We start from the raw sequence: 24,125 nt of genomic DNA, 5'->3' as shown, positions 1-24,125 counted from the left end.
TATGTGTCCCGGGCTGTCTGGGGGAGGTGCTGGGGGAGCTGCCCCAGCCCAGCTGCAGCCGACCCAGGTCACAGCCCTTGCCCTTTGCTCTCGGCTTCCCATCGAATCCGCGGGTTCCCGGGTTCCCGGGGCTGGGCGTGGGAGTGGCCCCAGCTCGGGCTCTGAAGTCCTCCCGGACCGGTCGGGGGCCCCAGGCGGTAGCCGCGTTCCTCGTCTGGCTGGGAGCCAGGGGAGGGAGCCGGGGCCAGGGGAGGGCCCTGAGGGAGGGGCAGGCTCCTTAGGAAAGAGTTAATGGGGCGGGGGGAGGGGAGAGGACGGAGCCCGCAGGGAAGCTCAGGTAGGAGAGGGAGCGAGAAGGCTAGCCTGGTGGGGACAGGGGGGCCCTGCAGGATCAAGAGTCAGAGTTAGGGTGCTTCCCCCCGCTGCACCCTCTTCTAGGGCAGCCAACTTCCTGCTGCTGCGCCGGCGACTTTCAGTTTCATTTCCCCGGACCCTCTGCCTGAGCTGCCGTCGCCGCCGCCGCCTCCGCCGCGATGCCCAAGTTCAGCTGCCGGAAGCTCCGGGAAACCGGCCAAGCCTTCGAGAATTTCCTGCTCGCGGAGGGGCTGGACAAGGAGACGGATCGCGAGTGCCTGCGGACCATCTATAACCAAAAGTTCAAGCCCAGGTACGAGCCGGCCCGCTCCCTGGCCCCAAATCGCGGGCCCACTTCGCCGCCACGACCCCCGCGCCGGGCCGCCCTGCCCGCCCGAGCCGGGGGGACGCAGCTCCCGCGGCGGCTCGGCGGGTCCTGGGGCGGCGCGGACATCCCCTCCCGCGCGGTGCCCACGCCCCGCCCGCCCCGCCCGGCGGACCCCTGCGCCCACGTCCCGCGAAGAGCCTCCCGCGCATCCCTTGCCCCCTGGCGGCCCGGCCCGGGGCGGGGTCGTGCGGGCACCCGCGGCTCCTGGGGGCGAGGGGACAGCGCTGGGCGGGGGAGGGGCGCGTGGGGTGGGGGTCTGGGCGTCGCGCACGCGCGGGGAAGCAGCCTCCTGGTGGCGGCGGCGAGCCCCGGCGCGGGCTGCATGGCACCCCCGCCCCCTGGTTGAGGGGCTGCTTCAGGGTCCCCTATGTCTCCCTACACCCCCACCCCTACCCCCCAAAGCTGGTGTAGGAGGGAGAACCTCAGGGAGTTCGGAAGGAGAAAAGGCACCAACTACATACGTGCCGAACCTCCGTGAGCACCTGTGGCTTCTCCATGGAGACCCAGGCCAGGCCAGTCCCCAGGCGGCCCCTTCCATCCTGTGGCTGAAGGCTGTTTGGTCGCCTTTCCTGCTGCCATCCAAGTGGAAATCAAAGAGACTTCACTCTGTCCAGCCGTAGAATTGTGCTGCAAAAACACCTCTATCAATAGGCTGCAGAAAACCAAGAAACGATTTAACAGGGATAAGTGTAAAGACTTCTACAACTGAATAAGGGGTTAGGCTTAATAACAGACCTGAAAAAGACTGGATTTTAGCAGAGGGAAGGCCAGTATGGCTGCAGAAAGAGTGAAAGAAGTGTGGGATTGTGTTAATAGAAATATGTATTAGGGGGAGGGGTAGTGACTCCATATTGACCAGATTATATCTGGAATATTGGTTTCAATATCGGGTGATACCCTTTTTATTGATTGATTTTTGAGAGAGGGAGGGAGAAAAAGAGACATCGAGTTGTTCCACTTCTTTATGCATTCATTGGTTGATTCTTGTATGTGCCCTGACGGGGATCGAACCCACAACCTTGGCGTGTGAGTGTCACATTTTTAAGAGGGACCTTTACAGGCTTGAGCAACATCTGAAAAAGCAGCAAAGATGAGACCTGTTTGTGCCCCCTCACTACACTGGGCACCTCGGGTGATATAAGGATGGGAAATGTATGATCCCAGGGGAGACATAGAAGCTGTGGTAGGCACACGGTATACAAGAGAATTCAGTGGAGAAAGTGGCATTGACCCTGGCTTGGAAGGATAGAGTTTTAGTATTTGGAGGAGGCGGAGGAAGAGTAAAGTTCTCAGTTGATTCATAGTCAATTGTGAGACCCAGTCAAAAGAAACCCAAAAAATGTTTGCCTTGATGGGAGGAACAATTGACCTTGAATATTTTAAAGACTTTCACGGTGGAAAGAATTACACTTCTGTCCCTAAGGGGGAATTAGGTTCACCCGACATGCCCCCCTCAGGCTCCCTACTCCAGGTGGAGAGTTGGATTCTAATTAGTACTGTCAAGCCCAGGCTGGAATGCTGTGACATCAACCCTCAACCTCCCAGTGGGAATTCAGTGCTTCTTCCCAGGGGCTCTCATAACTCCTTCACACCCTGGTTATAGCAGGATTACACTTCGCCTTCTTTAGAGCTGGTAGGGGCAGTCTTCCCCCAGCAGAGCGTCAGATCCTCTGAAGACACGGACAGGTTTTTCATCCTATTTGCACCTCCCGGCAGTCCCCCCCTGAGAGCCTTGTATGTAGTAGAAGCTCATTAAATGCTTGTGGAACCTAACTGAATTAATATAGTTGATCTACAAGACAATAGACTGTAGGAGAGGTATAGCTCCTGTCACCCGTGTCCCCTCCAACCCCTCACTGTCAGGAATTCTAGGGAGATTCCTACACTGTTAGGAATTGGCCCTTTCCAACAGGATTATTTTAGGATGTTACAACATGCTCTGCTCCCAATTCTTTCTTTTTCCCATCTCTTTATTCAGTTAGGAAACCTACTTAAGGAGACTCTGCACTCTGCCTGTGCCTTCGTTCCTGCCTCTAAAGAGTGTATTCCAGCCCTGCCGGTATTACTCAGTGGTTGAGCCTTGGCCTATGAACCAGGAGGTCACGATTCCCAGTCAGGGCACATGCCCAGGTTGTGGGCTTGATGCCCAGTGGGGCGCATGCAGGAGGCAGCTGATCTAAGATTCTCATCATTGGTGTTTCAATCTCTCTCCCTTTCCCTTCCTCTCTGAAGTCAATCAAAATATATTTTTAAAAATAATAAATAGTGTATCTGTCATAGTAATAGTGATAATGATAGGAAATAAGTGGAGAGTGTTACAATGTTATAGCAATAGAAAATAATTAAAGAGTGTTATAGGAAATGTAGAAAAATTATTTTTTGTGAAATATTAAAGAGCACAGGGAATGAGCATTCTGGCCAAGCCCTAGCTGCACCGTATAGATAAGACCATAGCTGAATGCTGCCCTTAGGAGCGACAGACACCTCCTGAGTGACACTGTGATAGGTAACCAGCTTGTGCTCTGGACGAGAGACTTTGGTCCTTCTGCCGTCCGGCGTGGAGCAAGGCAGCGTGGAGCGTGGGTCAAGAGGGGACGATCGATGTCTGAAATCAGGGACCCGTTTCTAACCCTGTTCTGACCCACAGCAGCCCAGGTGGCTGTCAGTAACATACATCATCACGCAAGTGTTAATCAGAGTACAAGCTGGTTCTCTCCTGTCATTATCACTATTACTATGACAGTATTCTAGTAAGGAGTGGCAGATGTGTAGACCAGGCAATACAGCTGGAGTGCAAATCTAGTGGCATAGATTTTGAACAACAATCTAGTCAAGAACGAAAATCCCACCGAGTACATTTTAAAGATTTAATTGGCTTTATTGAACAATCCCTGAATCAGGCCGCATCCCTGTAAAGACAAAAGCCCTCCAAGAAGTGGTACAAACTGGAAGGTTTCATGGGCAGGAACTGGGCCGGACAAGAAAGTTTATTAGCAAAAGAAAAGAAAGGATGTTTCTGGCTGGAACACCTTTGGGGGGTGGGGCCGGAGGGCTGGCGGCAGGGGTCTTATCAGGCCTATTACCTCACCAGTGTTGATCAGGAAATTCCAGGCTGGTTTGAGGTCACATTCCTGGTATTGGCTGAAACTGCCCTCAGGTCTTGGTGTGTTGTTTCTTCCTCTTTAACATCTCTCCCGTTTTCCTACCTGAAGTATGTGAAAAATGCCTTTCTCTCAGGGTTGCGTGAGACCAAAATGAGCGATGGTTGGTAAGGCCTTCCTCCTGTGTGGCATATTGCTCGGGCTTTGGGAGTTGTGGCTGTCATTTTAGAACGGAGTAGGGCCTGGTGCCCCGAAAAGTTTCTCGCCTCGGGCAGGAGACTCATTATTTTATCAACAAATATTGGCCGGATGCCTCCTGAGAGCAAGGTGCTACTTGCGTGAGTCACCATGCATACACGGAAGGAACCTAACTGTCTAAGGAAGGGGGCGGTGATTAAACATAATTATTTAATGACTGTTGTGACGAGTGCTTGTAAGGAAAAGCCTAGTTATGCGTTGAGAGTGTATACCTTACAGGCCTGACCTAGTCTAGGAATTTGAGGTTTCTGGGATAAAGTGATGTTTGAATGGAATCTTGAGAGATAAGCAGGAGTTAGCAGATGCGGGGGTGGGGGGGTGGGGGGGTGGCAGGGCAGGGAAGAGCATTCCAGACAGAGGGAGTAACCCCTTCAAAGTCTTGGGGTGACTTGAGGCCAGAGGGAGGCAGGGTCTGGATGGAATAGGACCTTGTGGACCCGCCGAGAGACATTGTGGGGTTGGTTTGTTTTCTTTTAAATCTTAACAGAAATAGGAAAGCACAAAGTTTCAAAGTAGGAGACCGACAGAATCAGGGTTTTAGGAAGATCACTGGGGCTCCTGGCGTGGAGAATGGCTTGGTACTTGGATCTCTGTCCACAGTAAAAAAAAATGCATTTTACTTCAGGGCCTGATAAACCCTGCTTCAGGGAACAATATGTGTCCTTGAAACAATACCTAGCCTCACTCCCTGCCCTCTGCTGCTTTTAATTCTACTCTGTTTCAATTTTATAAAAACCCTGGTCTTGACCCACCAATGAGAGTTGCAACCCCGAGTTTGAAAAACATGGAATGAGATGTCCCTTTAAGATGGCTTCCAACTCTGATACTAGGTTCTGAAATACTCCTCCTCTGGCTCCTATTCTTTCCTGGACGGAGTCTAAAAAGAATAGTTGTTCACTCAACAAACAGCAGGGGCCAAAGTCGGTCATTAAGGATGGATTGTCCACCCTTAGGGTGAGAACCTGTCCCTTATTTTCTTCTCTAAAATAGAATGACAATAGTTGCTACCCCAAAGGGTTATTGTGAGGATTAAAGGAGATCTTGTGCGTAGGTGCCCAGAGCAGCGCACAGTGAGTTCTCGGTGTTTTCTATTGTTGATGTTATTGTGTTCGCATCATCATCGTTACGTGGAGGACTTAACTGTACCATCTGAAAACATGAGACTTAATCCTGTAGACGGTGGCGTTATAAATTGGAGGGCCCGATCTGATTTCTGTTCATGAGGATAGTTCTTGCCTATTTAGGAGGTGAACTAGGAGAGGGTGTGAAGGAGGAACCAGCTCCCAGAGCTTGGGAAAACGATACCATCAGGCAGTTCACAGAAGAAACGTAAATGACTGTTCAACAGAAGGCAAGGTCCTCCAACTATATAATCATCAGGGGAAAATGCAAATTTAAAAAAGACACCATTTTTTGCTCATCAGTGTCAACGGAGAAAGGCAGTTTTGCACCTAATGTTATATATTACAATCCAAAGAGAGGCAGCAAGTGGGTTCCATGAAATCCCTTGGTGACAGATTAGGGAGGTGGGAGAAAGCAAAGCAGGGGAAACCTCTGGGATTAGATAAACAGTAAAATGATAGACACTTACATCTCTTACATAGGTGGGGACAGGACAGCCAACAATTAACGTGATAACAGGATAGTTAGCAGTCAAGGATTAAGGTGATAACCATAACAGTGAGCAGGTTTATGGTCTCTCCCAGCGTGGTCTGGGAAAAGGGCGTTATCCTGACATTCCAAAGGTCTGTTGTCATTGGTGGGCCCCCTCAAGGTAAAGATTGACTTTTGTCAGGGAAGAATCTAGTCTAGGACATGACGACCCTGCCATAAACTACTTTTAGTTAAAAGTTTTCATTTCAGATCATCTTTGTGGTTACTTTAGGTCTCTGCGTTTACAAGGCCGCCCCACTGGAGACCGAGCCCACAACCCCGGCATACGCCCTTGACTGGAATTGAGCCCGGGACCCTTCAGTCCTCGGGCTGACGCTCTACCCACTGAGCCAAACCGGCCAGGGCTCATTTATCTCTTTATGCGTGCAAGCTAGTTCATGATACCAACCAGGGTATTTTTTTGGTGGTTGTTTTATTATTTTTTTTAAAGGGGTCATGTTACACACATTTTCTTACTCAACAGCACGTCCTGGAAATAACGCCTAATTGTCTGGTGGACACCTCTAATGCATCATTGGGGGTTTGCCCAACATTTTATTTTTTTTATTCATTTCAAAGTAAGTTACAGACATCAGTTCACTTCAGCACGAACTATAAGTTCCAAAATTGTTTATGATTTTTTTTTTTTTTTTTTAGTAAAATTTACATGCAATGAAACGGACAGATTTAGGTAAACCATTCTATGGGTTTTAACAAATGCATATACCTGTGTACAACCCCCTGTCAAGATGTAGGACATGACGTCACTCCAGAAAGTTTCCCTATCTCCTCACACCCACCCGGAAGCCACCGCTGCTCTGATGAGTTTTGAGGTAATATGCCTGTTCTAGAACTTCACTTAATGGATACACATACTAGTACTCTTTTACAGATTCAACCACTTGGTGTGTATCCATCGGGTGTTGTTCTTATTTGTTTGTTTGTTTTTGTATCACGGAGTAATGTTCCTTGTGTGAATACAAATCACAGTTTATCCATTCTCTTGTTCACAGACATTGTTTTCAGTTTAGGGCTATTTTGAATAAAACTGCTATGAACATTCTTGTACAGATTGTTTTGTAGACTTATATTTTCACTTCCCTTTTTCTAAGGGGTAGCATTGCTGGGTCAGAGGGTAGGTAATATTTGCCACTTTTGTTTGTTGGAAATCTTGGGCACATTGCTTAACCTCTTTCTTTTAAAAACTTTTTTTATTGGTTTTTAGAGAAAGAGATACATCCATGTGTTGTTCCCCTTAGTTACGCATTCATTGGTTGTTGTTTTTTTATGTGCCCTGACCAGGATCTGAACCCACAACCTTGGTGCATCAGGACAATGCTCTAACTAGCTGACTACCCAGCCAGGCTGGTTAACGCGTTAAGCGCCCAGTCAGTCACCAGTGACTGACACTGTACTTTCCGTCCGGAAAACAAAACAGGCTGGGCGCTTAATGTGTTAACCTCTTTTTTTGGTTATGACAGCGAAGTCTTAAGGGCTGGTCTTCGTTGTTTTGTTGTGACCTTTTCTGAGGGGAGGTTGCTCAGCCTTCCCTAGTTCCTGCCCATTTCCTGAACCTGCTGCTCACAACTTCCCAGCAATTTTAATAAAGCTCTTATCACTTAAATCCGCCTTCATTTATTCTGTTGGCTACGACTCCATCTGAAAGTAGTGTGACCATTAAACATAATAATAATTTTTAAATATAAAAAGTAAAAGTAATGTGGCCATGTCTTCATATATTTAATTCCCTTTTGTTGCTTTTTCTTCTTTTATAGAGCTTGTCCGAGTTTAGACGGTCTGTATCGCCTGGCACCTCACATCCCAGGCCACTGCACATGGTGCTGTGTGCCAGCCAGCAGTTTAATGTTTGCATTGGCATCTGTTTCATGTATAAAATAACAGTCTGGAATGATTTAAATTTTTTTAAAACATTGTAAAAATTGGTTTTGAGCCTAACCGGTTTGGCTCAGTGGATAGAGCGTCGGCCTGCAGACTGAAAGGTCCCAGGTTCGATTCCAGTCAAGGGCATGTACCTTGGTTGTGGGCACATCCCCAGGGGGAGGTGTGCAGGAGTCGGCTGATCGATGTTTCTCTCTCATCAATGTTTCTTTTTTTTTTTTTTTTTTTTTTTTATTGCTTAAAGTATTCATCAATGTTTCTAACTCTATTCCTCTCCCTTCTTCTCTGTAAAAAAATCAATAAAATATATATATATTTTTAAAATTGATTTGAGAGAGAGAGAAAAAAACATTGATGTGAGAGTGAAACATATATCAGCGGCTTCCTGCACACCCGCTATGGGGGATCAAGACGAACCGGAACCCGTGCAAGTGCCCTAACCAGGAATTAAACCAGCATCCGTGTGATGCCCAACCAACTAAGCCACATCCTCCCAACAAGTACTTGTTGAATAAGTTACCAGTCCTAGGTCCACATTAGATGTTAGAGTTGTATTGTTTTTTTTTAATGTAGTTCACAGCATAATACAATAATCTATACTTTTCATTAAAAAATCAGAAAATTACGGTGTGTGTTTAGTTTTACATGAAACTTCCAGACCCTTTCCAACACGATTGCATCGTTTATATTCCAACTCACAATGCATGCGTGTTCTGTTATTCCCGTGTTCTTGTCAACATGTAGTATTGTCAGCCTTTTGAGTTATAGACACTTGAGTGTGTGATGCATTCTTCTTTCTTTTTTTAAAAAAAAATATATTTTATTGATTTTTCACAGAGAGTAAGGGAGAGGGACAGAGAGTTAGAAACATCGATGAGAGAGAAGCATCAATCAGCTGCCTCCTGCACACCCCCCACTGGGGATGTGCCCGCAACCAAGGCACATGCCCTTGGCCGGAATTGAACCTGGGACCCTCCAGTCCCCAGGCCGACGCTCTATCCAGTGAGCCAAACCAGCCAGGGCTGGTGCATTCTTCTTAATGGCTGCACAATATTGCAGGAAGTGGGTGTTTATAGTTTATTCAGCCATCTCCCTATTGGTGGGCATGTATTTTGTTTCCAGTTCTTGGCCATTGTGGATGACTCTGCAGTAAGCATCCTTGTGCATATGTCCTTATACACTGGTACTTTTCTTTCCAGGGGGTACATTCCTAGGAATGGGATTCCTGAGTTACAGGATACTTACATTTCTAGTGTTAGGAGATATTGCCAGATGGTTTTTCCAGAGATTGTAATACTTCACCTCTCTATCAGCTGTGTCTGACAGTTCACTTTTCCATATATACTGACAGCCATACATGTGATGACTAGTTTTCCACTTTTGTCAGTCTGATGGAAATAAAATTGTCTCTCTCTTTTTTATTGATTTCAGAAAGGAAGGGAGAGAGAGAGAGAGAGAGAAGCATCCATGATGAGAGAGAATCATTGATTATCTGCCTCCTGCATGCCCCCTACTGGGGATCGAGCCTAGAGTCAAACTGACCTCCTAATTCAGTGGTTCTCAACCTGTGGGTTGCGACCCCTTTGGGGGTCGAACCACCCTTTCACAGGGGTCGCCTAAGACCATCAGAAAACACATATATAATTACATATTGTTTTTGTGATGAATCACTATGCTTTAATTATGTTCAATTTGTAACCATGAAATTGGGGGTCACCACAACATGAGGAACTGTATTAAAGGGCCACGGCATTAGGAAGGTTGAGAACCACTGTTAATTCATAGTTCGACGCTCAACCATTGATCCACACCGGCTGAGTAAATGGTATCTCATTTTTACTTTAATTTGCATCTCTAGTTTTGAAGCATATTTTATACTTTTTTGGTCATCTGGATTTATTCTTTAAGGTTGAATACTCAACTTTCCTATTGTTTATCTTTTTTTTCCCTAGAAATCTAGGTGACTAGATATATAATACAAGAATTGGGGCTTTTTTTCCAACCAGTATGTACTAAGTTTGTGATTAAAAAACAAACAAACATTTTTTTTTATGATTGCCACCTTAGACCAGGCAGGGATAGGTGACTTTGGGTAGTAGTATCAGACATGGGGAATAATTTGAGAAGTGTTGTGATGGTAGCACCCACAGTAGAGGTTGTAAAACTTGCAAAGTTAAGTTTCTCCTGCCCCTGTGCCCACACAGAAGTTTCCAGAAATAGGCGATTTCACATAAAAATTTTGATTTGGGCTTCTCTCAAAAGCCAGATCTGGCCAGCTTGGGCCTGCCTCCCCTGCTGGGAACATCTGTCTGGAGATGAGGGCCGTTCCTCCTTACACTAATGATTCAACAATGGCGCTGTACAGGTGCCTGCGGCTGAGGGCAGCAGAGATAGTTACCTTTGGAGCCTGGCTTCTATCTGCATTTGAGTTTGTGTTTAGTCCATGGAACTGAATGACTCACTGACCAAGGAGCCCTGGTGAAAGTTTATGGTGACCTCCTGATTTCGGCCCCTTTATGACTCCACAGCGTTGGAGGCTGACACCTGATTTTAAGACTTCTTCCTGATACTCCTCCTTCCGGGGGTGGGGGTAGGGGAAAGGTTCCTTCTCTGTTTCCTCTTCCTCCCTGGGTTGTCCTGGCCCCCACTGTTCTCAGACGACTCACACCACCTGGAGAGATCCTAAACACTGATTGTATCTGCAGCCTGGGGGCACCCTAATGTTAGGCTCTCCTTTGACTTTGGCCTGAATCTCCAGAGCCACCTGCCACTGGAATCTCCAACTGAGCATGTCCAAATCCAAATGTCACCGTCAGTCCCTCCAGCATCCTTCTCCTCCTGTCCTTGCCTTCTACCTCAGGAAACCCCCTAAAGCCACCCCACTGATTTCGGCATTGTCCTAGCCTCCATTCCCCTTCCAGACAACCACCAAATCCTCCTCACCTTACCTTCTCCGCATTTTCAGATCTGGCCCCTTTTCTCTCCTTACCACTGCCTTGTTCCTGCCCTGGTCATCTTTCAGTTGGACTGTTGCAATGGCCTTCTTCTGACTGGTCTTCTGCCTCCAGTCTTGCCTCCAGCAAATCTGCCCTCCAATCCTGATGCCAGAGTGATGTGGAATGCACATCTGGTCTTGCCACTCCCCTGCTTAAAACCCACCAACCCGGGGCTTCTGTAACCACAGTGTAGCCTCTGATTCGGGCTGAAAGTAAGTGGCTGCTGCTTCTGCTCCTGCTGCTAACCATTAGTTACCATTATCACTACTAATACGGGTACTAATACGAATAGCTAGCATTTACTGAGCGCATTTTCTATTGTGTTTTCAAATGATGCCTTATCTTTTTAACCCAAGTCAGAGCTGATTCAAAGTTTTCTGCACCATGACATTCTCATTTATTTGGGGTGAAGGAAAAGGGCAGAGTTACAGGCAGGGGGCACCAGGGAAACGTCTGTGACTGTAAATTCTCTCACGATGCGCTAGTGGGTGAGCATGCCGATTCAGCCTTAATAGTTAAACAGGGATCACCATGGTTCTTATGAGCGAGGATTTGCTTTCATTCCCTAGAAAGCATCGAGGGAGGGTGGTGAGCTGTCCAGATCTTGAATATGCCCAGGAAGTATGTCACATGTGGGGATGCCCTCTGGCTCCTGGGTGCCAGTAAAGGAGGAGGACTGCTGGCCTTCGGGGTCAAGGTCAGGCCTGCAGAACTATGTGTGACCTGGTCCCTGCCCACCTCTGCTGCCTCCTGCCACTCCCTCCCTTGCACTTTTCACCCTAGTACAGCCAGACTGTGTGTGATACTAATCATAGCGCACCTTATACCTTACCGAGGTCTCCTTATGTGCCAAGCACTGGGTTCAGTGGTTCACGGCCGTGTCCGTCTCGGGTAACCCTCACAGCCCTGCCAGGTAAGTCTGTCGTTGTCCCCATATTATAGAGGAGGAAAGTGAGGCTCTGAGACTCCGGTGAAGTAACCTGAAGGGAGGCGGCTAGTGGCAAGCCCCTCCGCCCTTGCTCTCGCCTACTCCTCCACCTAGTGCACACTTGGCACGCACCCTTGCACCTGACGCAAGCTCCTGACGTAGGCTCCTGGGGAGACCTTCGTGAACACCCACGTCTGCCCCCAGGCTGGGCTCAGTGCTGCCCTGAAAGCCCCTCGCTGCCCCCAGGCGGTGGGCTGGGATCGAGGCGAGCCTGGGGCTCTTGCTGCTCTGAGCCCCAGAGGCTAGTGTCTGGCACATAGCAGGTCTCTGTAAGCGTTGGTTGTGTTGACTAAACCGAATTTCAGGCACAGAACATTGAGTTCTTGCTCCTCTGACCAGTTTTCCCTGTCTTCACCTTCTCCAGGCACAGAGCCAGCTATGTGATCTCTGGACAAGGACCCTTTCTCTTCCTGCTTGGGTTCTACCTGCGCGCTTTGACTTCGGGTGCAAAAGTGCTGTCTGATCAGCCGCCTTGCCCGCCCCCACCGGACACCCGTTCTGTCTCTCTGACCCCTCTCACTCCCTCTCAGGCTGGACCCCAGGCCCATCCTCGGAATCCACTCCTTGGCTTCCCCTTAGCCTTCGTTCTTCCCGTGGGGCTGGCTGTATCTTTTTTGGTCCCCAGTAGTTTTCCTCCCAGAAAACCTTCGTTTCTTTCTCCCTCCTGGTCCTCAAAATCAACAGCCACAATGGGACTTTCCTCCTGGGGAACGCACGTACACACCTGCTGTTTAAAACTGTCAGTTTGTCCCAGAGAGTCCCATTGCCTTTCCTTAAAACATGGAGAAGTCCTACGATCCCCAGCCTGAGTCTGTCCCTGTCCTGGGCCCTGTCCTGCAGCAGAGCGATCCTCAGACACCCTCCCCAGCACGCTTCCTGCATCCCCCTGGCCCTGCCCTCCCTCACCTCCCAGTCTCCTCTGCTTCCGGCAGCTTTGGGAAACCTGCCCCTGGCTTCTCCTCCATGCTGTATGGGATGAAGAGTGCCAATCTGGCCTATGTCACCAAGAAGCGGGTCAGGTTCTTCAAACTGGACCGCTGGACCGACACGTCCGATACCAGCACATACCACCACAAATCACTGTTTGCCAAGATCTTCCATGACAGGTGTGTGTGTGTGTGTGTGTGTGTGTGTGTGTGTGTAAGCGGGTGGGGCTTGGGGGAAGCTGTCTGGCTGAGAAAGTGTGAGTTGCCTCCCTTTGGGGTAAGGCTGTCCTTTAAGAAGTGGGGGTAAGGGTAGGAAAGGAGCTAATTGGTCAGGGGGGACGGGGGGGGGGGGGGGAGCGGTTGTCCAGGACAGCTGCCACTCCCTGAGGGCAACATCCAACCAGGCCCCTCCCGCCCCAGCCCCTCCTTGACTCCTACTCTCCCCAGGGCTGAGTATCTTCAAGGGAAACATGGGGTGGACGTGGAAGTCCAGGGGCTCCATGAGACCCAGGATGGGCAGCTCCTGATCCGCCTGGATTTGAACCGCAAGGAGATGCTGACCCTGAGGCTTCAGAATGGAGGAACCCAGCCCGTCACCCTCACCCACGTCTTTCCACTCTCCCGGACCCCCCAGTTTAAATTCTACAAAGGGGACCAAAAGCTGCCCTGTTCACTGGGCCCCGGTGAGTGGGTTTCCAAAGGAATGAGCCTCGGGTGGGCAGGGGCTGGCCCGAGGGAGGGCTGGTGCTTAGGAACCACGCTGGTGCTGTCCTGTGGGTCCTGCCTGGGGATGGGGCCCTGTGGGGCAGTTTCCAGGGCCCGGGTGCTGGTGGGGGACCCCTCTCCCACCACCCCCCCACTCACTCAGCCCGCTCCCCCAGGTGAGTGCTATGAGCTCCTCGTCCACTGTCAGACCAGCTTCGTGGGCTACTTCCCGGCCACGGTCATCTGGGAGCTGCTGGGCCCCGAGGAGCCGGGCTCGGAAGGAGCTGGCACTTTCTACATTGCCCGCTTCCTGGCTGCCGTCGCCCACAGTGCCCTGGCCGCACAGCTGAAGCCCACGGCGCCCTTCAAGCGGGCCCGGATCACTGGAAACCCTCTCGTGACCGCCCGGGTTGAGGAAGGACAGAGACCTGACCGGTAACTTCTCCCTCCAACCCAGTCCAGGCTGGGGGGGCCCCGATGCGGCAGTGTGGGCCCCCTTTCCTCACTGTGAGTTCTGAACTCCTTCAGGGAGAAAGTTGCCGATACGCGGACAGTGTGAAAAAATGTTAAGGCTTTTCCACTCCGTGGTGGGTTATTAGGCAGCCCCCATACACACATCTCCCTCCTTTTTTAACAGCTTTATTGAGGCAATTCATATGCCCTTCAGTTCGCCCGTTTAAAATGTACGAGTCAGTGGTTCTTTGAATATTCACACACATGTGCAGCCATCACCACAATCAATTTTAAATATATTTTATTGATTTTTTACAGAGAGGAAGGGAGAGCGGTAGAGAGTTAGAAACATCGATGAGAGAGAAACATCGATCAGCTGCCTCCTGCACACCCCCCACTGGGGATGTGCCCGCAACCAAGGTGCATGCCCTTGACCGGAATCGAACCTGGGACCCTTCAGTCTGCAGGCCGACGCTCTATCCACTGAGCCAAACCAGTTAGGGCACCACAATCTATTTTAGAACGTTTCCTTATCCCCAAAAGGAACCTGTCCTCTCACCCTTCTTCTCCCCATTCCCTCCCGGTCCTGAGGATCCTCTCATCTGCTTCCCGCCTCCATAAATTTCCCTTTTCTCAACATTTACTGTGAATGGAATAATAGAATCAGACGTGGCTGGATGTTCACACAATACTGTCACCAAAAAAGCAAACTATAGACCATTGTGCTCTTTTTGTTAAAAATATGTGTGTATTATGCAAATTAACAAAGAAGTGTGGACAGCTACATACCAAAAAGCTAACATTGGTTATGCCTGGATGGTGAGAATGCTGTTTACTTATTTTTTTATTACCTATTTTCTGATGAATGTGTATTGTTATGTACATGTATATGTATTACGTATATATACTTAAATTTTTTAAAATATGTTTTTATTGATTTCAGAGAGGAAGGGAAAGGGAGAGAAAGAATCATTGATTGGCTGCCTCTTACACGCCCCCTACTGGGGATCAAGCCTCAACCCAGGCATGTGCCCTGACCAGTAAATGAACTGTGGTAACCTCCTGGTTCATGGGTTGACCCTCAACCACTGAGCAACACCGGCCGAGCTTACATGCTTACGTGTGTGTGTGTGTGTGTGTGTGTGTGTGTGTGTGTGTGTATTTTTTAATATATTTTATTGATTTTTTACAGAGAGGAAGGGAGAGGGACAGAGAGTTAGAAACATCGATCAGCTGCCTCCTGCACACTCCCTATTGGGGATGTGCCCGCAACCAAGGTACATGCCCTTGACCGGAATCGAACCTGGGACCCTTCAGTCTGCAGGCCGAAGCTCTATCCACTGAGCCAAACCGGTCAGGGGTACATGTATATTTTTAAGTTTTCAAGTATCGTGCATTTTCGAGAACTGAGAATGAATGGACCAGCCTTGGGGTGAGCAGCCTCGTGACCTAGTGAGTTAGGCTTCCTTGGGCGAAGGCTGCTGACCCCTTTCCGCAGTGGTACTGTGTAGGGCTCCTGCACCCCCAGGGAAGGGTGCGCTCGCCTCTCTGAAGTGAGGGGCCGGTGTTTGCGACAGCTTCTCTTCCCCGTTCCTCCAGTGCGAAGGGCTATGACCTGGAGCTAAGTTTGGTGCTGGGGACATACCACCCGCCCTCGTGCCTCCGGCGTCTGCTCCCCACCCTTCTTCAGGGAAGAAGTATCTTCACTGCCCCAAAGGAGATTGCTGAGATCAAGTAAGCACCAGTCCTCTGCACCCTCACGCTCTCTGAGTCTGTTCCCCGCTGGCTTCTTCCCACCCACGCGCCGCAGCCACCCCACCCTGCAGCCTCCCCTGCTCCATTCATGCCTCCCCTTCCTCAGCACGCACTGCGCATGCGCAGGGCACGGTTCCAGGTGGATCTGTCACATGAGGGCCGTGCCTATATGAGTCGGGGGAGAAATGAGCATTGATCTTAACATTTCTTCAAAAGACCGTTTCTCTTATAACTTCATGGAGTGATGAATGCTCTGAAGAGCTAACGTAAAGCTCAGCCAGAGCTCAAGCAGGGCAAGGGAGGGGATGGGTTGTGCCGCTTTGCAGAGGGCGGTCAGTCCCCGCCTTTTGGAGAGGGAGTGACACGTGAACGAGGTGAGGGTGGAGGTCATAAGAGGAGTATGTTCCAGGCCCAGGGCTCCAGTGCCCACTCAAGGCGGGGCGGGGGGGCGGGGGGGGGGGGGCGGGGCGGCAGGGAATAAGAGCCAGGGTTCCCTTCTTCAGGGTCCTTCTAGTTTCTCGGATTCCTGATGCTTTCATAGTCCCAGAGCTGCAGATGGGAGAGGGTAGATGCTCCTGGGCATGGGGGCTACCTGACCCATCCTCCTCCTGCCCCCCCAACCCCCCACACCGTCACTGCTAGGGCCCAGCTAGAGACATCCCTGAAGTGCAGAAACTACCAGAGGAAATTCCAGCTACTGCTGCACCTGGAAGAGCTGCAGATGGAGCATGACATCCGGCACTATGACCTGGAGTCGGTGCCCATGAACTTGGACTCCGTCTCCCAGAACCCCAAGCTGCTCATGTTGGAGGTTGGGGCTTGGATCGGGGGCGGGGATGGGGGCCCGGCCCACTGGCTGTGGGCAGAATGCTGCTCCTGCCGGCTGGGCAAGACAAGAGGAAGGATGAAAATGTTTCTGCCCCCCCCCCCTTCCCGAGGGCTCAGCAGGGGGCAGCGTGGGCATCCTGTGCCCAGAAAGAGGGTCAGAGCAAGGCAGTGGGGAGCTATGATATAGCTGCCATCAGCTATGTGGCCTTCACTCTCTAGGCCTGCATTGTATTATCTGAAAAACACAGAGCGGACCAGGTAGTTCTTGGCGCTCTTTCCAGCTCTCAGATGTTGAATGTGCCCACAGAAGCCCAGAGTTCTGTGAGAACAGGTTCTTCACACACGTGCTGAGGAAGGGCCCTGGTGAGAAGCGGGGGTTAAGGGTGATCAGCGAGATTCCTGCAGGAACTGAGTTGTAAATGAGATTTTAGAGGCAGAGTACGAACTGAGCCAGCTAAGGGGGCAACTGGACAGGCTGGGGATCTGGCTCCCAAGTCCTGAGACCTGCATGGGAGGCTGTCCAGCATCCCTGTGCTTAGCATCTCTGAGCAGCTTGGACAGACTTGGCCCTTCCCTGGTCCCCTGACTCTGCACTTGTTGGTTGGAGGGGAAAGAGGCAAAGTCCCCCGAGTCTTGGGGTGGAAGGGGGCTCTTGGGTGAGCCTCCCTGAGATAGAATGTTACTTGTTTTCACACCCCATAGGTTCCTGGGGTGGCCGAGAGCCGCCCCTCAGTGCTCCGGGGAGACCACCTGTTTGCCGTTTTGTGCTCCGAGACTCAGCAGAAGGACCCCATCACCTACAAGGGCTTTGTGCACAGGGTGGAGTTGGACTGTGTCAAGCTGAGCTTTTCCCCGAGGTGGGTGTTGGGGGAACCCAGAGCTGCCTGAAGGGTCTACAGACATCTCTCAGGCCAGCTTCTCCCTGGGATCCCAGGGATCAGATAGGAGGAATTTTCTTCAGGGGGACCCAAAAGTGCCTCAGCAAACTCCCTCCCCTGCAGGGATTGCATAGAGGTCTTGGGAAGTGGGGGTGGAGTCGGGGTAGAGGGAGAGTCTGGCCTTGAATTGCCCACCCTCCTAACTGGCAGTCTTCCCCGCCTCTCTGCCTTCCCAAAGCCTCCTGGACCGCTTTGTGGATGGGCTGACCTTCAAGGTGAGCTTCACCTTCAACCGCCAGCCCCTGCGGGTGCAGCATCGTGCCTTGGAGCTGACGGGGCGCCACCTGCTGTGGCCCACACTCTTTCCTGAGGCCTCCCGTGGGATCCCGCAGCTGCCCTCAGATGTGACGTTCAAGTGAGACTGTGGGCTGGGTCTCTGGGCCTGGAGAATGGAGTCCAGGGTGCCTCTCGGACGCTGGATAACTTCATGTTCCTGACCCTCTGCCAGGCTGTATGACCGGAGTCTGGAGTCAAACCCAGAGCAGTTCCAGGCCATGAAGCATATTGTTATGGGCACCACCCGTCCAGCCCCCTACATCATCTTTGGGCCTCCAGGCACCGGCAAGACTGTCACCTTGGTGGAAGCCATCAAGCAGGTGGGGCCTGAGCAAAGACCTGGGCCTACACCTGGACCCCCCAGGCCCATGCAATTGCCCCCGGATTCTGGTTCCTTCCAGCTTCCTGAACGCCCCTAAGCGGGCGGGCATCACGGGTCAGTGTGGCTGTTGAGATGGTGGTGTAGGTTGTGCACTGCACGACTCTCAGAGTCACCATTCCCAGGTCCGTCATCACACACTTGTCTAGTTACTGCACGTTTTCCAGCATTTGATGTGCTGTTTGGACTAGCGAGGAGGCTGGGGGTCAGAGCTTGCCTTTTGTGTCACTACCTCCCTCAGCTTTGGGAGGCAGATGTCACAGTGCGCCGCCTGCATCACTGTCAGGACTGAGTCTTACACCTACCCCTCCCACACACATACACACACACACACACATACACACAAACCCCCCAGACCTGGCAGCTGCTTCCCACACTGCGCATCCCTGTCCCCCCAGGTGGTGAAACACTTGCCCAACGCCCACGTCCTGGCCTGCGCTCCGTCCAACTCAGGAGCTGACCTCCTCTGTCAGCGGCTCCGCACCCACCTCCCCAGCTCCATCTACCGGCTCCTGGCCCCCAGCAGGGACATCCGCATGGTGCCTGAGGACATCAAGGTACCTGGGGAAGTGCAGGAGCCACAGGATGAAGCGTGCAGGGAGGCTCTCGGGGTAGACACTGAGGCCAGGAAACTAGGTGACCTGGATTCCCACCCTCGCTGGGGAGCCTCGCCTGGGCCAGGACCCCGAGCTGGCCTTCCGTCTCCCTGTGTGTGAAATGAGAGGTGAATAAGATTGAGGGTGAGAGCGGAGAGCGCCATGCCGATGCCCTCTCCCTTCACACCTACAGCCCTGCTGCAACTGGGACGCAACTAAGGGGGAGTTCGTGTTTCCTGCTAAGAAGAAGCTGCAGGAATATCGAGTCTTAATCACCACCCTCATCACTGCCAGCAGGTGGGAAGTGTGTATGTGTATCTCGTTAAAAAAAATAAATGTTTTTATTGAGGAGGGGAGAGGGAGAGAAAGATAGAAATGTCAATGACAAGAGAGAATCATAGATCGGTTGGCTCCTGCACGCCCCCAACTGGGGATCGAGCCCGCAACCCGGGCATGTGCCCTGACCGGGAATCAAACCGTGACCTCTTGGTTCATGAGTCAGTGCTCAGTCACTGAGCCACACCAGCCGGGCATATGTGTGTCTCCTGATAGTGTATATGAGTAAAGAGGTCGCAGGCTAGGGAGTGGAGGGAGGGGCCAGCTTGGTGAGGTTTGGCGGTCGGGTCCCTGGGTCTGACCCCGGCTTGGCCTGACACCTCCCAGATTGGTTTCGGCCCAGTTTCCCATCGATCATTTCACACACATCTTCATCGATGAGGCTGGCCACTGCATGGAGCCCGAGAGTCTGGTGGCCATAGCAGGTAAGGGGCTCAGGGTGGGCTGCGGCTGTGCCACCCTCCGTGGGGCCGGGGAGGTCCCACCACTTATCTTTCTCCCCGCGCGACCTTGCCTCCCAGGGCTGATGGAAGTCAAGGACTCGGGCGATCCAGGAGCACAGCTGGTGCTGGCAGGAGACCCTCGGCAGCTGGGGCCTGTGCTGCGCTCCCCGCTGGCCCAGAAGCACGGGCTGGGGTACTCCCTGCTGGAGCGGCTGCTTACCTACAACGCCTTGTACAAGAAGGGCCCCGACGGCTATAACCCCCAGTTCATCACCAAGCTGCTGCGCAACTACAGGTACCGCACCCTCCCTCCTCCCGCGATCCCACGCCTTCACGCCCTCTGCAGCCCCGCTGGAGGCTCCGTCCGCAGGCCTGTTGCTCAGAGGCTGTGTAGCAGAGAGGCTGTAAGCCAGGTCGCGGTCTCTCTGGGCCCGGCCGTGCTACTCCGTGGCTGTGTAGCCATACAAGCAGCTTTGCTCTGGAACAGTTTGCTTACCTGCACATTAAGGGATGGTCAGTGGTTCCCAGACACTCAGATGTATCTGGGGCGGGTCCCAGATGAAGTTTCCAGGCAATCCAAGGAGAAATTAGAAAAATAGGAACCATGTAGTTTTTATTAACCTTGTTGGTATTTAGATTAAAGAGCCACCCTTCCTTTCACCAATAAGTTCATACATCTGAAATGCTCAGACGAGCTCCCAAGTCCTTAGTGCCTTAGAGGAGCCCACTAAGAATTAAATAAACGTTAGCTATTGTGTATTGGTTTTCTTTTTAAAAAAATATATTTAATTGAGTTTTTACAGAGAGGAAGGGAGAGGGATAGAGAGTTAGAAACATCGATGAGAGAGAAACATGGATCAGCTGCCTCCTGCACACCGCCCACTGGGGATGTGCCCGCAACCAAGGTACATGCCCTTGACTGGAATCGAACCTGGGACCCTTCTAACCACAGGCGGACGCTCTATCCACTGAGCCAAACCGGTTAGGGCTATTGTGTATCTCTTATGTTTGGGGATTTAACACATTATCTCATCAGAGACCGGTGATAGTAGATGATACTTGTGTGTGTGTTGTCCTTCCTCCTCAAAATTGAAACCTGAGAATGGGTTTCTGATGTCTTGTTTTCTTCTTTTAAATTTGGCTGGTCTTTGAAACCCCTGGACCGAATCCTCTCTGGAACCACATGTGGTTCTGTTTTCTGTGGTTGACGGTCCTAGCAGCAGACGTTTTAGGTGAAGGAGCCTGCTATCCAGTGGACAGAAGGCAGGAGGATAATGTGTGTGAGCCCAGAGCAGGTAGAGCGGGCGAGGCGGAAGTAATCCGTTCCCGGTCTTGCTCTCCCTCCGGCCTCCGGCCTTCCAGGTCTCACCCCACCATCCTGGACATTCCTAACCAACTCTATTATGAGCGGGAGCTACAACCCTGTGCCAACCTTGTGGACCGGGAACGCTTCTGCCAGTGGGAGGGCCTGCCTCGCAAGGTGAGGGGCTCCCGCCCCGTTCCCTCCCGTTGAAGGTGCAGGGGAGGAAGTGGCTCTGAGTGGAAGCCAAGGGTCTGTCCCTTCGTACCCTTGGCCTGGGGGCCTGGGAGCCCACAGTGCCTGGAAGGGTTTGGGGTGAGAGGGGAGGGAAGGGGGGCAGAGAGCCCGGCTAAGGGTTTCCCCTGACTGTGTCCAGGGCTTTCCCATCATCTTTCACGGTGTGATGGGCAAGGATGAGCGTGAGGGCAACAGCCCCTCCTTCTTCAACCCCGAAGAGGCTGCCACGGTGACTTCGTACCTGAAGCAGCTGCTTATCTCCTCCTCCAAGAAGGGCAGAGGCCGCCTGAGCCCCCGAAATGTGGGCGTCATCTCTCCGTACCGGAAGCAGGTTAGGCCCTCAGTTCCCATTGAGGGTGACACACACACACACACACACACACCCTGGTACCTCCTTCCTGGGCAGACCACTAGGTGGAGGTTCCGGAGCTCAGGCCTCTGCTCGCCCCGTATCTGGGAAGCTCAGAGGTCGGCGGCCCCTCCCAGTGTGCCTCCCAGCTGCCCCTCCCTGTGTGCCTCCCAGCTCCCTGGCCTCCTGCCCGAGTCCCTCTTGCACTGGGGTGATGGGGTGAGAGAAAGGCCCTTGTCCCCATCTTCCAGGTGGAAAAAATCCGTAATTGCATCACCAGGCTGGACAAGCAGCTCCGGGGACTGGATGACATCAAGGACTTGAAGGTGACACTGACCACTGTTCCACATTTGCTCTCTGTCTGCCTTCTGTGCCCCTCTCCTCCCCGGTCCCAGAGAGCCTCGGGCTCCTGCCCTGCCGCTCCAGGCTGCCCCTGCCCATCCCACCCTGACTAGGATTCTCCCCAAGCGCTCACTTCTGAATATCTGCTCGGGGTGCGACCAGGGTGCCTGCATGTTTCGCAAACAGCCCACACCATTTTTATGATTAGGCTGGCGGGAGGCCTCTGCTCGAAGAGTAAAGTCCAGATTCCCCGGCCTGCCTGGCCCGTCATGTGACTGTCCCGCTGCCCTCTCCTCCCTCTGGGACAGTAGCTTCACCCTCTCTCAGGCCACGTTTCTCAACACTGGCTGCAGATAAGAATCACCTGGAGAGCTTTGGCACTGCCTGTGCCAGCGCCCCACCCAGCCAATTAGCACAGCGATCTGGGGGCAGAGCCAGGGCACCGGGATGGCTTCCAGCTCCTCAGGTGATCTCGTATGCAGCCAGGGTTGGAACCAGCGCTTTAAGATTTGGAGTCCTTGCCCTGGCCAGTGTGGCTCGGTTGGTTGGGCATCATCCCAGGAGGTCATCAGTTCCATTCTTGGTCAGGGCACAAGCCTGGGTTGCTGGCTCTATCCCCAGTAGGAAGTATGCAGGAGGCAGCCCATCCATGTTTCTATCTTCTCTCCCTCTTCCTTCTTCTCTCCCTCAAATCAATAAAAAACATATTTCAAGAAGTATTTAGAGGCCTCTCTCTTAGAACTTCTGATTCAGGAGGTCTGGGTTGTATTTTTTTTTAAATATATTTTATTGATTTTTTACAGAGAGGAAGAGAGAGGAATAGAGAGTTAGAAACATCGATGAGAGAGGAACATCGATCAGCTGCCTCCTGCACACCCCCCCCCTGGGTGTGCAACCAAGGCACATGACCTTGACTGGAATCGAACCCAGGACCCTTTGGTCCATAGGCCGACGCTCTAGCCACTGAGCCAAACCGGTCAGGACATGGGTTGTATTTTTTTAACAAGTATTTAGTGATTATCTTCAGGAAAGTTTGAAAAACACTTCTGAGTTACCATGTTTTCTTTTTCTTTGTTTTAATCCTCACCCAAGGATCTTTCTTCCCATTGATTTTTAGAGCAAGTGGAAGGGGGTGGGGAGAGAAACATCGATGTGAGAGAGACACATCGATTGGCTGTCTCCCACATGCACCCCGAGTGGGGCCAGGGGTCGAACCTGCAGTCCTCTGGTGTGAGGACCAGCGCTCTAACCACGGAGCCACACGGACCAGGGCCCACGTTTTCTGTACTTAGAAGTCTCTCCAGCCCCCATCCCTGTGACTGGAGCAGCTTCCAGGGCATCCCCGTTAGAGCACGCGCTGTCTCCCCGTGACAGCTGCCGTGTGACTTCTCCACACCTCCCCTGGAGCTCCAGCTCCCTGAGGCAGGGCTGGGCCTCCGTGGCCCTGGTCTCAGGCCGCCCTTCCCTCTAGGTGGGCTCCGTGGAGGAGTTCCAAGGCCAAGAGCGCAGCGTCATCATCATCTCCACGGTGCGGAGCAGCCAGAGCTTCGTGCAGCTGGATCTGGACTTTAACCTGGGTTTCCTCAAGAACCCCAAGGTCTGAGGGCCGGCGGGGGGGCCGGAATTCGTCCTTCTTCAGGGCCCTTGCCTCCGGTGACGCCAGCACTTCTCCCTTCCAGAGGTTCAACGTGGCTGTGACCCGGGCCAAGGCTCTGCTCATCGTGGTGGGCAACCCGCTGCTCCTGGGCCATGACTCCGACTGGAAGGCGTGAGCATCCCCAAGCCCCCCACCCCACAGGGCAGCTGTCTCTTTAAAACTCCCTCCTGTGGCCCAGTTCATCGCAGACCTGTCCACCTCGCAGCACCCCCATTTCAGTTACCTGCCACTCGGAGGTTAAGCATCTTGACCAAAGGCCCCGGCTGGTGCCCCGCAGCCAGGCACGCTTGTGTGAGTGTCCCTGTCCTCCCCGTCCCCCCCCCAGATTCCTGGACTTCTGTAGAGACCATGGGGGCTATACCGGGTGCCCCTTCCCTGACCAAGTGGACCCGCAGCACGAACAGGACTTACTCAAAGGTCTGAGCAAGCTCAGCATCTCTACCTCAGGTATGGCTGGGCCGGGGCAGGCCGGGTCCTGGCTAGTGCTGGTTGGGGTGGAGGTAAGGAAGACAGCTCGCCTCCTTTCTCTCCAGGGCCCGAAAGTCACGACTACCTCTCCCAGGATCTGGAGGGTGAAGCCGACCTGCCCCTGCAAGTGGAGCCCGAGTGGAGAAATGAGCACTGAAGAGATGCAGCCGGCCTTCAGCCTTTGTGTACCAACTAGGCCTTAACCGCCCCTCACCCTGCCCCTCACCCAAACCCAGCCGAACTGCCCCTCCAAGGGACAGGAAGGCTGGGGGAGGGAGTTTACAACCCAAGCCCTTCCCCCGCTCCCCGGCAGGGAAGAAAGATACAAGCTGCTAACAATGTGGGGTAAGGGGGGGAAGAAAAACTGAAAATTAAATTTTGTTCTATGCAGACGCGTCCATGTCTTCTTGGCCTGGTCCCTGCTTCCAAAAGCCCCAAGCTGACCCCACAGAAGAGGGGACACTACCCAAGGCCATACCACCTCCCCCTAGAGACCAACC

At 52.3% G+C, this 24,125-nt stretch overlaps 1 protein-coding gene across 2 annotated transcripts; it reads left to right on the top strand.

Moving 5' to 3' along the window:
- The first annotated feature begins 309 nt into the window (after positions 1 to 309).
- MOV10 (Mov10 RNA helicase) lies at positions 310 to 24,015 on the top strand. 2 transcript variants are annotated; one of them, XM_059674317.1, is made up of 20 exons: positions 310 to 667; positions 12,570 to 12,743; positions 13,011 to 13,246; positions 13,445 to 13,703; positions 15,321 to 15,455; positions 16,119 to 16,287; positions 17,007 to 17,161; positions 17,421 to 17,597; positions 17,691 to 17,838; positions 18,296 to 18,454; positions 18,687 to 18,790; positions 19,157 to 19,254; positions 19,351 to 19,567; positions 20,635 to 20,752; positions 20,949 to 21,140; positions 21,410 to 21,484; positions 22,972 to 23,097; positions 23,180 to 23,268; positions 23,483 to 23,604; positions 23,691 to 24,015. In XM_059674317.1, exons 1-20 carry the CDS (start codon positions 534 to 536, stop codon positions 23,780 to 23,782), a joined length of 2,979 nt encoding a protein of 992 aa, XP_059530300.1. In that variant the 5' UTR covers positions 310 to 533; the 3' UTR covers positions 23,783 to 24,015. The 2 variants fall into 2 exon arrangements, with proteins under 2 accessions (XP_059530300.1, XP_059530299.1); XM_059674316.1 differs by having other exon boundaries at positions 12,984 to 13,246.
- The last annotated feature ends 110 nt before the right edge of the window (positions 24,016 to 24,125 follow it).

The sequence above is a fragment of the Myotis daubentonii genome, chromosome 18 (assembly GCF_963259705.1).
Source record: "Myotis daubentonii chromosome 18, mMyoDau2.1, whole genome shotgun sequence".
NCBI lineage: Eukaryota > Metazoa > Chordata > Mammalia > Chiroptera > Vespertilionidae > Myotis > Myotis daubentonii.
This window is presented reverse-complemented; position numbering and strand designations above follow the sequence as displayed.